This window comes from Ictidomys tridecemlineatus, chromosome 7 (assembly GCF_052094955.1).
Source record: "Ictidomys tridecemlineatus isolate mIctTri1 chromosome 7, mIctTri1.hap1, whole genome shotgun sequence".
Classification (NCBI taxonomy): Eukaryota; Metazoa; Chordata; class Mammalia; order Rodentia; family Sciuridae; genus Ictidomys; species Ictidomys tridecemlineatus.
This window is the reverse complement of record NC_135483.1, coordinates 155,593,400-155,605,623: the sequence shown is the minus strand read 5'-3', so window position 1 is coordinate 155,605,623 and position 12,224 is coordinate 155,593,400. Positions and strand designations below refer to the sequence as shown.

Below are 12,224 nucleotides of genomic sequence, written 5' to 3'. Positions count from 1 at the left end.
AATACAGAGTATGACTATAAATTTTTAACTCAATATGTAATGATTCTTAGAATTAAAAAGTATGACCATAACCAAATAAATCCTCTGGTTTAGTTCCTCAGTTCCCTAAGAGTCCTTTCATTTTACAACTGGTGCACAAAGATGTATCTATTATTAGAGAAACATGGGTGAAACAAGTGGTAACATCTGGGAGGGAAGGAAGAATGCTGGAGAGTGACATAAGTGGTAGCACAAAGGGAAAGGGTCTGTATGAAGGAGAGAATAAAGAAGAGAAACATTAAGAAGGAACAGAGTAGAAGGGAACTGGGGCTTAGAGAATCATATATATATATATATATATATATATATATATATTTGCATCAATGGATGCTAAAATTGGTGAGCAAAAGCATGATGCAAAACAGAATATTTGAATAATCTCAAGTCTCACCTTAAGATGCTTGTTAATTACAAAGGGGATAATGTAACTTTATAGTGGGGAAATGTGGCAGAGAACACTTTAAGTAATTGATGTTAAGCATTACCAGTAGTAAGACTAACGTGATTCACCTTTTGATTGGATGCACTGGGAAGGGAGTGAACTTCTACATCCCTTCTGTGATATTGCTAAAATGCACAACTTCCATTTAATTATGAGAAAAATGTCAAATACAGTCAAATTTAGGGACAATTTGTAAAATAACTTTCCTGGACTCATCAAAAATACCAAAATTAGGATAGACATGAAATCATGAAAGACACAGAATGACTCAGATTCACAAAGTAGAGACTAAAGAGATGAGACAACTAAATGTAATACACCATCCTGGATTGGATGCCAGAACAGACATATTGATGAGTAAAGTGGCATAATTTAAATAAGGTCTGCATATTAGTTAATAGTATTATATCAGTATTAATGTTCTGGTTGACATTTGGGAAAACTGAAGGATATACCACCACTGTACTACTTTTATAAATTTTTGGAAAACTTAAAATTATTTCAAAAAATTAAGTTTTTTTTTAAAACCATCACTCTAGGGCACTACTGGGGAAATCTGTTTCTTTATCACAAATTGAAAAGTATAACTTTGAAGTATTGGATAAAAAGTATATGACTGTTGAAAGTGTTGAAATTAGATTGAAGCTTTGGTTCAGGACAGAAGAGAGAGAGTTTTTGGCTTATCACCAAGCATTAAAATTGCTGCATTTCAAAGATGAAATATGATAATTATGAAAAATATGGAGCTGTATTATTGTATCATATAAACTAACGACCTACAAAGAGTTCTTTTACATTTTATTCCTTTAGTAATACACTGGAATATTTACATGAAGAAAATTTGGTTATAATTTGAAAGTATGGCATACAAACTATTTTCTCCCAAAGGAGCTCTAATATTTTGTAAAGGTATACCTTATCTGTTGAGTGAAGAAGATAAAGGACATCAGAATACATAAATCCTTCTTTCTGTTGTAATTCATTCTGCAACTCTTCATTCCTTAGGACAATACATGCTAAGGAAAATGCCACTTCAACCTAAATATGTGGTTTTTAGAAATTATTTTTTACCAAATGGCATATTTTATTATACAAACATTTATATCAGATATATTGTGGAATGATATTATAAAATCTGCTAAGGAATAATTCATTGATTTTAATTATCTGACTATTCTCTGACACAACTTCTAGAGAAATATCCTATTAATTTAAGCAAAGCTTTGTGATATAGGCTGAGGTATAGCTTTTTTTCTCCTCTAGGTTTGGAGTTATTTTTAAGCCCATTAGGAGGATAAACCTTGAATATTACTGAGATTAACTAGAATAGATTTTAAAATGCTACACTATGCATTTATATGAAAACGTTATGAATTCAAAAAGCATAATTATTGAATTTTTGTGAAATATTTATGCATTATAGAATCTTTTTTTGCTGTTGTCAATGAACCTTGATTTTGCTTATTTATATGTGGTGCCAGGCAAGCACTCTACTACCACCGAGCTATAACCTCAGCCTCTAGAATCTTATTTTTGAGGAAAAATATTGAAAAGTACTTATGTTCAAAACCCATTAAAAATACATACTGAAATATTGCTGGATGCCATTGAAGTAAACTATTTTCTCATGTCAATGCACATTTTAAAATAAAAATGTTATTTTTACATGGAATTTTCCAGTCTTAAGGAATTTCCTTATACTCTGAAAGTCAAAAGTAAAACCTGAAACTTTGCTAGCATATGCTTCTTTTTTCTTAACTCTTATAATAACCTCTTCTTCATAGACAGAGAGGCCACATAATTTGTCTAGCAAATATATCCATTAAAAGAAAGATTGCTGTTTACTTACATATTTTCCTCCTTATATTGTCTATTTCTTTGTCTCCAACAGAGCCCCTACCAAATTTTGACAAGAAAATGTATGTTTTATTGTTATAATTTCCTGCCTGGTCAATTTCTAAAGCCTTGTTAAAAGGATTTGAAGAGATGTGAATGTTATTTTCTTAAGCACATTTTACTAGAAGTGAATGTAAGAGTGAATAACCCTTCAACAAAGTAGTTCTTTGTAATGTCAAGCCTTGGGAAAACCATAAAGAAGGGAAGATGATAAAGAACACCAGAGCACTTTAAATCCTTCTTTTTGTCATAATCTTTCTGTAATTCATTAGAATGCTACTTAGTGGAAGGTAGGCCTGCTTTGATGGTATAGCATTAACAATATATTGCCATGTAAATCACTCATCCTCACTCTCCACACCAAATAGAAAGGATGTTCTTTGAATAAATAATTGAATATTCTCAGGAAAACATTTCTTTAAACAACAAGAATGTAATATTTTCCTGTCATATTTGAAGAAATCATATTTTAATAAAAATTTACTACTCTTATGGCTTGTAGTGGCCTTTTTGTTTAAAACTTAAAAGGTTTTCTTTAAAAAGGTGAAACTTTTATGCTTCTGAACTATGATAAACATACAAATTATTCTAAAATGTGATCTTTATGTTAATTTTCAGAAAAAGAGTTTTGAACTTTGATATGTACCTTAATATTAGGTGAAGGGTGATTTCTTAGTAGTTGGATAAGTACAGGAAGGGCATTTTCATCTACAACAAATTGTTGACTAACAGGATTGCTTGTATGGGCGACACCTGTAAGAGTTCACATGTCAGTGAGGTAATATTCTTTCCATCTTGTAAATGACAAAGTCAATTTTAACTTGTTATTATTGGTTGATAAGATGGTTAGTAATGTGGTTAGTAAATTACAAAAGGAAAGGCTATATCAACCCTATTTTAAGTTCTTATTAACTTATTAAGAGACATAGTTAGGGGGCTGGGATTGTAGTTCATCAATAGAGCACTTGCCTAGCACATGTGAGCACCACATAAAAATAAATAAATGAATAAATAAAACAAAAGTATTGTGTCCACTTACAACTAAAAAAGTTTTTTTTAAAAAAAGTATAGTTACCAAACATGGAGAATTTATTATTAGAATTACAGATGGATTTCTAATAGACATACAGCAAATAAATTTTTAAAATGCTATATTATCAAGGAATAACAATAGCTATCATTTATTGGAAAAAATTTTTTCTCAGTACTCAAGTGTATAGTTAATATTTTCCATAAAAAGTTTATTTCTACAAAAATGACTAGGGTAAATCACTGAGTTAAGATTTATAGATTCCTTAAATTACATGTACTAAAAAAAAAAAACTTCCTATAAGTCTTTATAACCTACAACTTTATGCAGACCTAAACTAAATGGAGAACTCTGGTCATCTCTTTGTAGAGGACACACATAGTTTTAATTCTTTTTTGTCCTATAAATGTCAAAATACAAATTATAAGTTTGTATACTTAAGTATGAATACAAGATTGGGTCTCTTTATGAACAATGAAAAGATAGCCACAGACTGTTATCTGGGGGAAGTTTGAAAGAATTGGGGAAATTACAAGGAACAAAGAATACTTTTGTTCCCTTACCTTCTCCTTCATCCCCCATTGATATGTAGTGAACTAATATAAAGAAATTGATTGTGTATATGTTTGTGTAAGCAACTTTGTGTATAAAATCATTTTCCAGAATTTTATGAACACTTATAATTTATTCTATGGTCTCTGTCCAAAATAAAATAAAATAAAGGAACATTTTCTTCTGTGGCTGATTACCTTGGAGTTAATGAATTTCTGCAAGTAGTTTTAATAATCAAAAAGAAAATAAAATTTGGGACCTAATATCTATGTACTTCCTTCAGCTGTATTATTACTTTTCAGGAAATACAGTGACCTAGAAATAAGAATCTTATTTTCCCCTTGTTTACAAGAAACATTCTACAGTCAGCTCACTGTGTACATGAAGGTCAGCAAAGAACCCAAATTTTTACTTTTGGTAGGTCAATCATTGACAATTCAACATTTTCCAGGTAACTCGAAACATCAATCCCTTTGCAATAAAGGCCACTTTATAAATAAAAGAATTATTATGAAAAGAGACTGGGATGGAAAAATGTGGCTTGATATTAGGAACTCTTCAAGATCTTCAAAAAACATAGCCCTTAAAATTCAAAGGAGAGTTTTATTTTGTCTTTCTCTCTTTTCTTTTTCTTGAATGGCCAGGAAAAAAATAGACAATTTATGAAGATTCAACAAAGCGTTATACTATTGAAAGCAATTTTCAGTGCGGGTTAGGTATTTATTTTGAGATTGCTTTAAGTCAAAATAGTCAAGTCTCAGTTCCACTCAGAGTTCTAGAGCAAAACCAATGAAAAGTTTTTAATTAAACCTCAGATATTTACTAAGGTCTCGGAGAAAATTTTTATAAGCCTTTCTAGATTATATGTTTTAGGGCTCTAGCGGTAGGTTTCAAGAGGAAAAGATCAATTTCTACTTCTCTAACCAAGTTCTCTTTTTCTTAAAGATATTTAAGAAGTTGAGATTAAGTGTACAAACCAACACAAATGGATCCCACTGCTCTGATGACACTGAGAAGTGTGCCTTCAGCTATTTTACTAATTCTTAGTAAACGAACCAATGGTGCAATTCCATTCCCTTCACATATTTGATTTTGATGCATCCTGCTGTCCTTACTCAGAGCTATGACTGCTTCACCTCCTAGTAAACAAAGAGATAAGTATGACAATCCATGTGCTTATGCATTGTGAAGATTAATGTATGGAAAATAACTTACCAACATACTGCATTTTAGCTGATGGTGACAGAAGCATATTTATTATAAAGTTGTATCCAATCTGTTCTGCCATATATTTTTGTTGTTTCAGTGTTTGTCCTGCCAAGGCCCAAAGTGCTACAGCTCCTTGCTCCTTAACATCTATTTGAAATGCCTAATTAAAAAATTCCATTCAGTCAGTGAACATTTATTGAACAATTTTGAGGTGTATATTTTATAAAATATTTATTCCAGAATTAGTTTTATTTTTCTATTCACTAAACAAAATCTAAAATGAAAATAAGTCATCTAAGAAAGATAGTTACTAACGATAAAATTCCTACCTTTAGGAGTTTTAAGAGATATTTAGTTAAATTTTTTTCCAGAAATGCCTTCTGTATAGAAGGGTTATAACTTGCCAGTGATTCCACAGCCATTGCACCTTTCATTTGGACACTAATTTGTTTCCCTTTAAAAAGAGCTACCAGGGGCGGAATCGCTCCTTCCATAGCTATAGCGTTCTGAACTTCCTTATTGTCACGCCCAACCTCAGCAATTGTAGCAGATGAAACAGCCTTCAACACATCTTCAAATGAATCAAAGAACAAGTTATATGAGACCTTTTATAAAGTAACTATCAAAGTGCAGTATTTATCATCATTTCCCATATTATATCACATTTATAAAATGTTAAAAGAAATTTTAGAGTGAAAAATAGTAAAAGAAAAACTGTGGATCCTTCACATAAACATAATAAAACTTTAGATTTAATTTAATTTGTTATTTCTTATGAGGATAGGTGGATTTAGACAACTTTGTACATATTCAATGTGGTCATGCTACAAAAGCAATATTCTGCATTTTTATTTACCATTAAAATATTTTCCCATTCTTTATGAACACTGATGTCTTCTAAATATTCCATTAGCAAATATATCACATTTTTTTAGCCCATTCACATTTTGAAAATATGTTATTTTAAAGGTTTCACTGTTTTAAACAATTGCAGGAGAAATCTTATTAGCATGTAAGATATTTCCTTCCTGTTTGTATTTTTTTCCCTTAGCATAGTATTCAGGAATTACTGGAATAACTCAGTATATTTCAGTAAAGTACTTTACAAAAATAATCGCATTTTAACTGTCTGTAATCAGAGTTTGAGTATTAATGTTATTGTGCCTTTTTAAATACAGGTATTATCATTAAATTTATATGTGTGTATGTGTGTGTGTGTGTATGTATGTGTGTATATATATATATATATATATATATATGCTTGATAGGCAAAAAATGGTGTTTCATTTTATTTTGTATTTTTGGTTACTGTTTAATTTAAACTTCTTACATGCTTATTAACTGGTTTTATATATTTTTTCTTTTTTTTTTTTGCATTCTGGGAATTGAACACAAGGCCTCATGCATGTTAATAAGTAAGCTCTCTGCCGCTGAGCTACATCCCCAATATTGTGTAGTCACTTTATATAAATTTATATCAAATATATTATTTTTGTTTTGATTATTTTCTTTGCTTAGTCATTACATAATTCATTCAGCAAATATTTATTGAGTAGTTACTATGTGCTAAACACTGTTCTAGGTAAAAGGGATATAATGGTGAACCAACAAAATAATGTCCTTAAACTTGTGGAGTAAGATGGTAGAGTTAGGGTATGGAATAGCATTAAGTTTAATATTACTTGAAAATAATATAAAACAGAGAATGATAGGAAGTGATGGGTCATTTGCTCTTGAAGTAAAGAAGTTAGGAAGACTTACAGGCCATGCTAGAAATGTAGATCTTATTTTAGGTGATAAAAAGAGTCTGAATAATTTAAAGGAGAAGATATGGTCAACTTTTTACATTTTAAATATTATCATTCTAGTAAAATTGAAAGTGTAGGGAAAGCCATTCATCTTATCCAGTATTCCTGTATTAGTACAAAAAAAGTAGAAATTCTTCACCCATTTTGAACTCAGAAATGTTAAGAATAAAAATACTCCTCTTATTCCTCCCTCTGAGACAAAGGAATAAGTTTGAAGAATGAGTTATTGCAAATGCATGGCCTACATTCTTTTTAGTACTTTTTGCTGTGTTCTCAAAAGCAAACTTTCTCTCATTGAGGCTGAAGTTTTGGTCTCTGTTTGATTCCCATGTCTATTCCTTTGTCCCTGCTTCAATTTGAAAAAAGGGAAGAAGGTGTGTGCCCTAAAAAATCAGCAGCATTGTGGGAATGAAGGCAGGCACGCATGCACACACGCACACATGTAAATGTGCATGTGCATGCAACAGTGTAAATACAAATGGCTAAAGCTAGATGAAACAAAGACCTAAAACAAAAGGGCCCTCAGCAAGATTAAATCTGAAGAATCTAGACGTGGATATTTAGACCATGGAGATATCAACAAGGCCATTGCCTGAAGAAAATGCTTAGGAACCTACTTTGGAGCCATTTTACCTTGGTTCATGAAATCTTAGAGTGGTTCAAAATAGTCAAGAAGATACCAGAATGAATAAAATTCCTTTGCAATCCCCTATAACTTATCAACCCAGCTAATATCAAAGAGGATTATTTGTTAGATATGAGACTTAAAAGAGAAAAAATAATTAAAATTTATTAAGTTCTTCATTTTCCTTGGACTGGTGGGGCAGGGATAATGTAAACCAGTAAAGGAAAAAATACTTTTATTTAAAATTTAGATAAGGCAAAAGGCAAAAAAGAGAAATTATTTCAATAATTGATTTCTATGGCTTTCTTCCAGGAACTCATACTTCATTTATTTATTCAAATTGCAATAATTTGTGCTTTGTTCCAATATCTGGTACAGGCTGAAAGAAAATAAAGGAAAATAAAGGCTTTAAAATTTTAAATGCAAACCAAAAATATTTTAAAAATTAAATTGAAAAAAGTTAAAAATATATGATTACCCTGGGTTCAATCCCCAGCACCACAAAAAAAGAAAATTGTATGGTTAAAATAGGCTTAAAAGGTGATCCTCTCTAAAACTAGCCTTAATTAATGAAGTAATAGAGGAAAACTTTGAATAGAGAGCTTTCAAATGATTTCACTGCATGATACACATTCTTGGAAGATGACACTTGCTTAAATTGTGACGTTGTAAAGGAAAGCTGCCAAATGTGGAGGTATATGCCTATAATCCCAGCGACTGGAGAGGCTGAGGCAGGAGAATCACAAGTTTGAGGCTAGCCACAGCAAGTAACAGTAAACCCTCTCTCAAATGAAAACTAAAAAGGGTTGAGATATAGCTCAGTGGTAAAATGCCCCTGGGTTCCATCCCTAAAGCCAAAAAGGAAGAAAAAAAATAAAGGAAAGGAAAGCCCTACGCAATACTTCCTTATCCAAACCCTCCACTTATATTTTACCAATGTATATATTCTGTATTTATTTCTGGTGAATTGGAACACAAGATGATAAGCTGAGCAGGAAGAAAAAGGGATAAGCTTTTCCTGATTTTTTTTCTCTTTCCAAATTTGAAACTTGTTCTTAAGTATGCTCACTTATGAGATTATTCTTATAGAACCTAAGAGTCTATGAACTGAAATTATTTATGAGATTATTCTTAAAGAACCTAAGAGACTATTTACAGTAGCTGTCGAAAAAAGCCTATGTCTTCTGATGTTATTGGTACTAAGGTGCACTTTAGAAACTGATAATTGACCTAATGCCTCCTAATTGCTTTAAATTTTAATATAAAATGTGTAACAGCAATTATGAAGTTCTTGTAACTTGTAAAATAGCTATCAATGAGCAATGTTTATAGTATTCACACAGACATCTATCGCGCTGAGCACATTTTCATGACTTATGCCTGCATTTCCATTTATAAAACCATCTAATTAAATGTTTTTTAAAACTGTGCTTTTAAGGGGCTAGGAATATATCTCAGTTGTGGAGAGCTTACCTAGTATGTGTGAGGCCCTGGGTTCAATAAAATAAATAATGCTTCGAGAGTCAATTACTTATAAATTCAGTAGTTTAAATTCAGGTATTCCAGCTATTTAGGTTATAGATGTCTAGATGCACTAAATGTCTAGATCCACTTAAAGAGAATTCTATGACACATATATTCATATAGGACAAGTCCAAATTTATGTTTGCTTCACTTAATAAATCTGATCACTTTTAAATAACAGAAGTAGAGACTCACCAGAGTCAGAATTCAGAAATCTGATAAGGTGTGGGATGCCTTTATGGTTTTTTACTGCTCTTTGATTGTTTTCATTTCCTGTACATAATACACGTAAACAATTCATAATATTTACTAACACACTTTCTATGTTTACTGTCAAGAGATTTATCAGAGCTGGGATTCCATTCTAAAAATAAACAAAAAGTAATTACATTTAAATTTATTTAAGATAAATGTAATCTTAGTTTAGAAACAAGTCTATAATCTTTCTTGCTGTAAATATCTGCTTATTTACAAGACAACAATTGTCTATAAATGATTGTGTCTACTGATGTGATAAATGACAGCACAATTTTGAGCAAATATTTATGGCAAGAATTCAATAAATACATTTAAAAATAACATCTAGAACAACTTGAGGCTCCAATTTCACTATAACATTTAATAAATATCTAAGAAGTGAAGCAACTAGTAAGATCAATTGAATATATTACACCATTTGGAAATATTTGCCATTGTGGACACCGCACTGGTAATTGGTAATTATGTTTGTGTAACACCAAATATTATTTTTAAATGTTAATATAATTCCCTAATTTTAAATGGAGTAAACATGTCATTTCTCTTTGCCAACAAAAGTAATGCAAGAATACCAAGAAAAATGAGAGACAAGAGGACATCTGCAATGCTGAAATAAATGTGTACAAGTTGCCAACAGGTATGATGGAGAACTCCCATGGCCCCAAATCACAGGAAATGCTGAGAAAGCAATTTTACAAATTAAGTAACTCAAGATAGAGTTAAAACAGAATGCCATGTTTGAAACAATAGGAATAGGCATTTAGAATGGTAGAACGCCAGTACTATATAGTTTCAAAAATCAGAGAACCAGGAATCATGCTGAAAATATAAGTTTGGAAGAAATAGTGTATTGGTGAGGTAAAAAGGAAGAGAAAGACTTCACATTATGGAGTAGAATCTGCTTTATGAGGCACTATGAACCACCTATCTGTGTTGGCTAGGTAAAAGTAAAGCCAAAAGAACACATGCATTAGTACAAGGCATAAGAAATAGGCTTGCTATCCTAGAACATGTGTCTAGGTCCTCTCCCACATATGCTTCCTGTACCAGAAAGAGTTTATCTCATAGAATATGAGTAATGACCAAAAAAGAACATATACAGGATCTCACCAAACAAAGTATAAGAAAAAAAATCAGAAAACCTTATAATAGATGAAAAATGATATCATGGTTTGAATGTATGTGTCCCTCCACTCCTGGCCAATTCCTAGATAGGAACTTAAGTCCCACTGTGATAGTATTAATATACAAGCTTTCAGGAAGTGACTAATTAAAGAGTCAGAAAGAAATAGCTAGGCCCTTTTTCTTTTCTACCTTCTGAAGATACAACAATAAAGTGTCATCTTGGAAGCAGAGGACAACCCTCACCAAACACTGAACATGCTGCCACCTTGATCTTGGACTTCCCTGCCTCTCAAACTATCAGAAAAATAAAGTTATATTTTTTGTTTATAAATTATCTTTGCTGTGGCATTTTGTTATAGCAGCAGGAACATATTAAGACAAATGCTCATCAAAAAAATGTTGCCACAAAGTAGATGAAAGTTGTAAACAAATGCAGTGTATTATGATCAATGAAAAAATGAGCCAAACACCACTATAAAACAAGAGTACATGGGAGAGACACTAAAACACAGAAAAGTTAATTTTCACGTTACAACCTTTTTTTTCCACTTTTTTCTTACTTTTTTCCTTTTTTCTTTTTTTTTGAATTTTTTAATATTTATCTTTTTAGTTTTCAGAGGACACAACATCTTTATTTTTTATTTTTTATGTGGTGCTGAGGATCAAACCCAGCGCCCTGCACATGCCAGGCAACTGGGCTACCGCTGGAGCCACATCCCCAGCACCTCCCACTTTTTTCATTGGTGCACTAGAGTTGGACATAATGATGGGATTTATTACATATGCATTCATACACACAATATAACAATATAATTTTGACACTATCACTCCACAGCACCTACCCGCTTCCTCTCTGCCTCCTACCACTTGGTCCCTTCCCTTTACTGATCTCCATCTGATATTCATGAACTTCCCCCACCTTTATTTTCCTTTTCCCTCTCTACCTTCTGCATGAGAGAGAAAATATACATCTCTTGACCTTGAGGTATGACCTATTTCCTGAAAATAAAATCCTATTGTGTTTATATGCCACATTTTCTTTTTCCATTCTGCTAGGCTGGTTCCATAGTTTGCGTATTGTGAATTGTGCTGCTATAAACATTGAGATGCAGGTATCACTATAGTTCTTTTGGATAGATATCAAGGAGTAGGATAGCAGGGTCATATGATGGTTCCATCCCTAGTCTTTTGATGAAAGACTGATTTCCATAGTGATTGTACTAATTTACAATCCCATCAACAGTGTAGTAGTGTTCCTTTTTCTCCACATCCTCTCAGGCATTTATTATTGTTTGTATTCTTGGTGACTGCCATTCTGACTCATGTGAGATGAAATCTCAGTGTAGTTTTGATTTACATTTCCCTATTTGCTAATAATGTTGAACATTTTTCATGTTTTTTGGCCATTTGCATTTCTTTTTTTTTGAGAAGTTTCTGTTTAATTCATATGCCCATTTATTAATTGAGTTACTTGATTTTTTGGTATAAAGTTTTTTGAGTTCTTTTTATATTCTAGATTTTAATCCTCTGTGATTTAAGCAAGATTTTCTCACATCTGTAGATCCTCTCTTCATATAACTAGTTTCCCTTACAGAAGCTTTTTATTTGATGCCATCCCATTTCTTAACTCTTAGCATTATTTCCTGAGCTTTAGGGGTCCTATTGAGAAAGTTGTTGCCTGTGCCTATATGCTGGAGTGTTGTCCCTTGTTGAGAG

At 31.8% G+C, this 12,224-nt stretch overlaps 2 protein-coding genes across 2 annotated transcripts in view; one reads left to right on the top strand and one right to left on the bottom strand.

Moving 5' to 3' along the window:
- Osgepl1 (O-sialoglycoprotein endopeptidase like 1) overlaps window positions 1-10,839 on the top strand; it is a 30,630-nt gene extending 19,791 nt beyond the window's left edge. Inside the window, exons 10-11 of the mRNA XM_078017722.1 lie at window positions 4,905-10,020; window positions 10,707-10,839. The gene's annotated coding sequence lies outside the window, so the exon portion shown is untranslated. The remainder of the gene's footprint in view (window positions 1-4,904; window positions 10,021-10,706) is intronic.
- Window positions 1-12,224, bottom strand: part of Ankar (ankyrin and armadillo repeat containing) — a 73,909-nt gene that overhangs the window by 10,461 nt on the left and 51,224 nt on the right. Inside the window, exons 13-18 of the mRNA XM_021725761.3 lie at window positions 9,321-9,489; window positions 5,498-5,739; window positions 5,175-5,328; window positions 4,937-5,098; window positions 3,024-3,130; window positions 1,397-1,519 (exon numbers count right to left, since the gene is read on the bottom strand). Of these exons, the coding sequence (XP_021581436.1) occupies window positions 1,397-1,519; window positions 3,024-3,130; window positions 4,937-5,098; window positions 5,175-5,328; window positions 5,498-5,739; window positions 9,321-9,489 (957 nt within the window). The remainder of the gene's footprint in view (window positions 1-1,396; window positions 1,520-3,023; window positions 3,131-4,936; window positions 5,099-5,174; window positions 5,329-5,497; window positions 5,740-9,320; window positions 9,490-12,224) is intronic.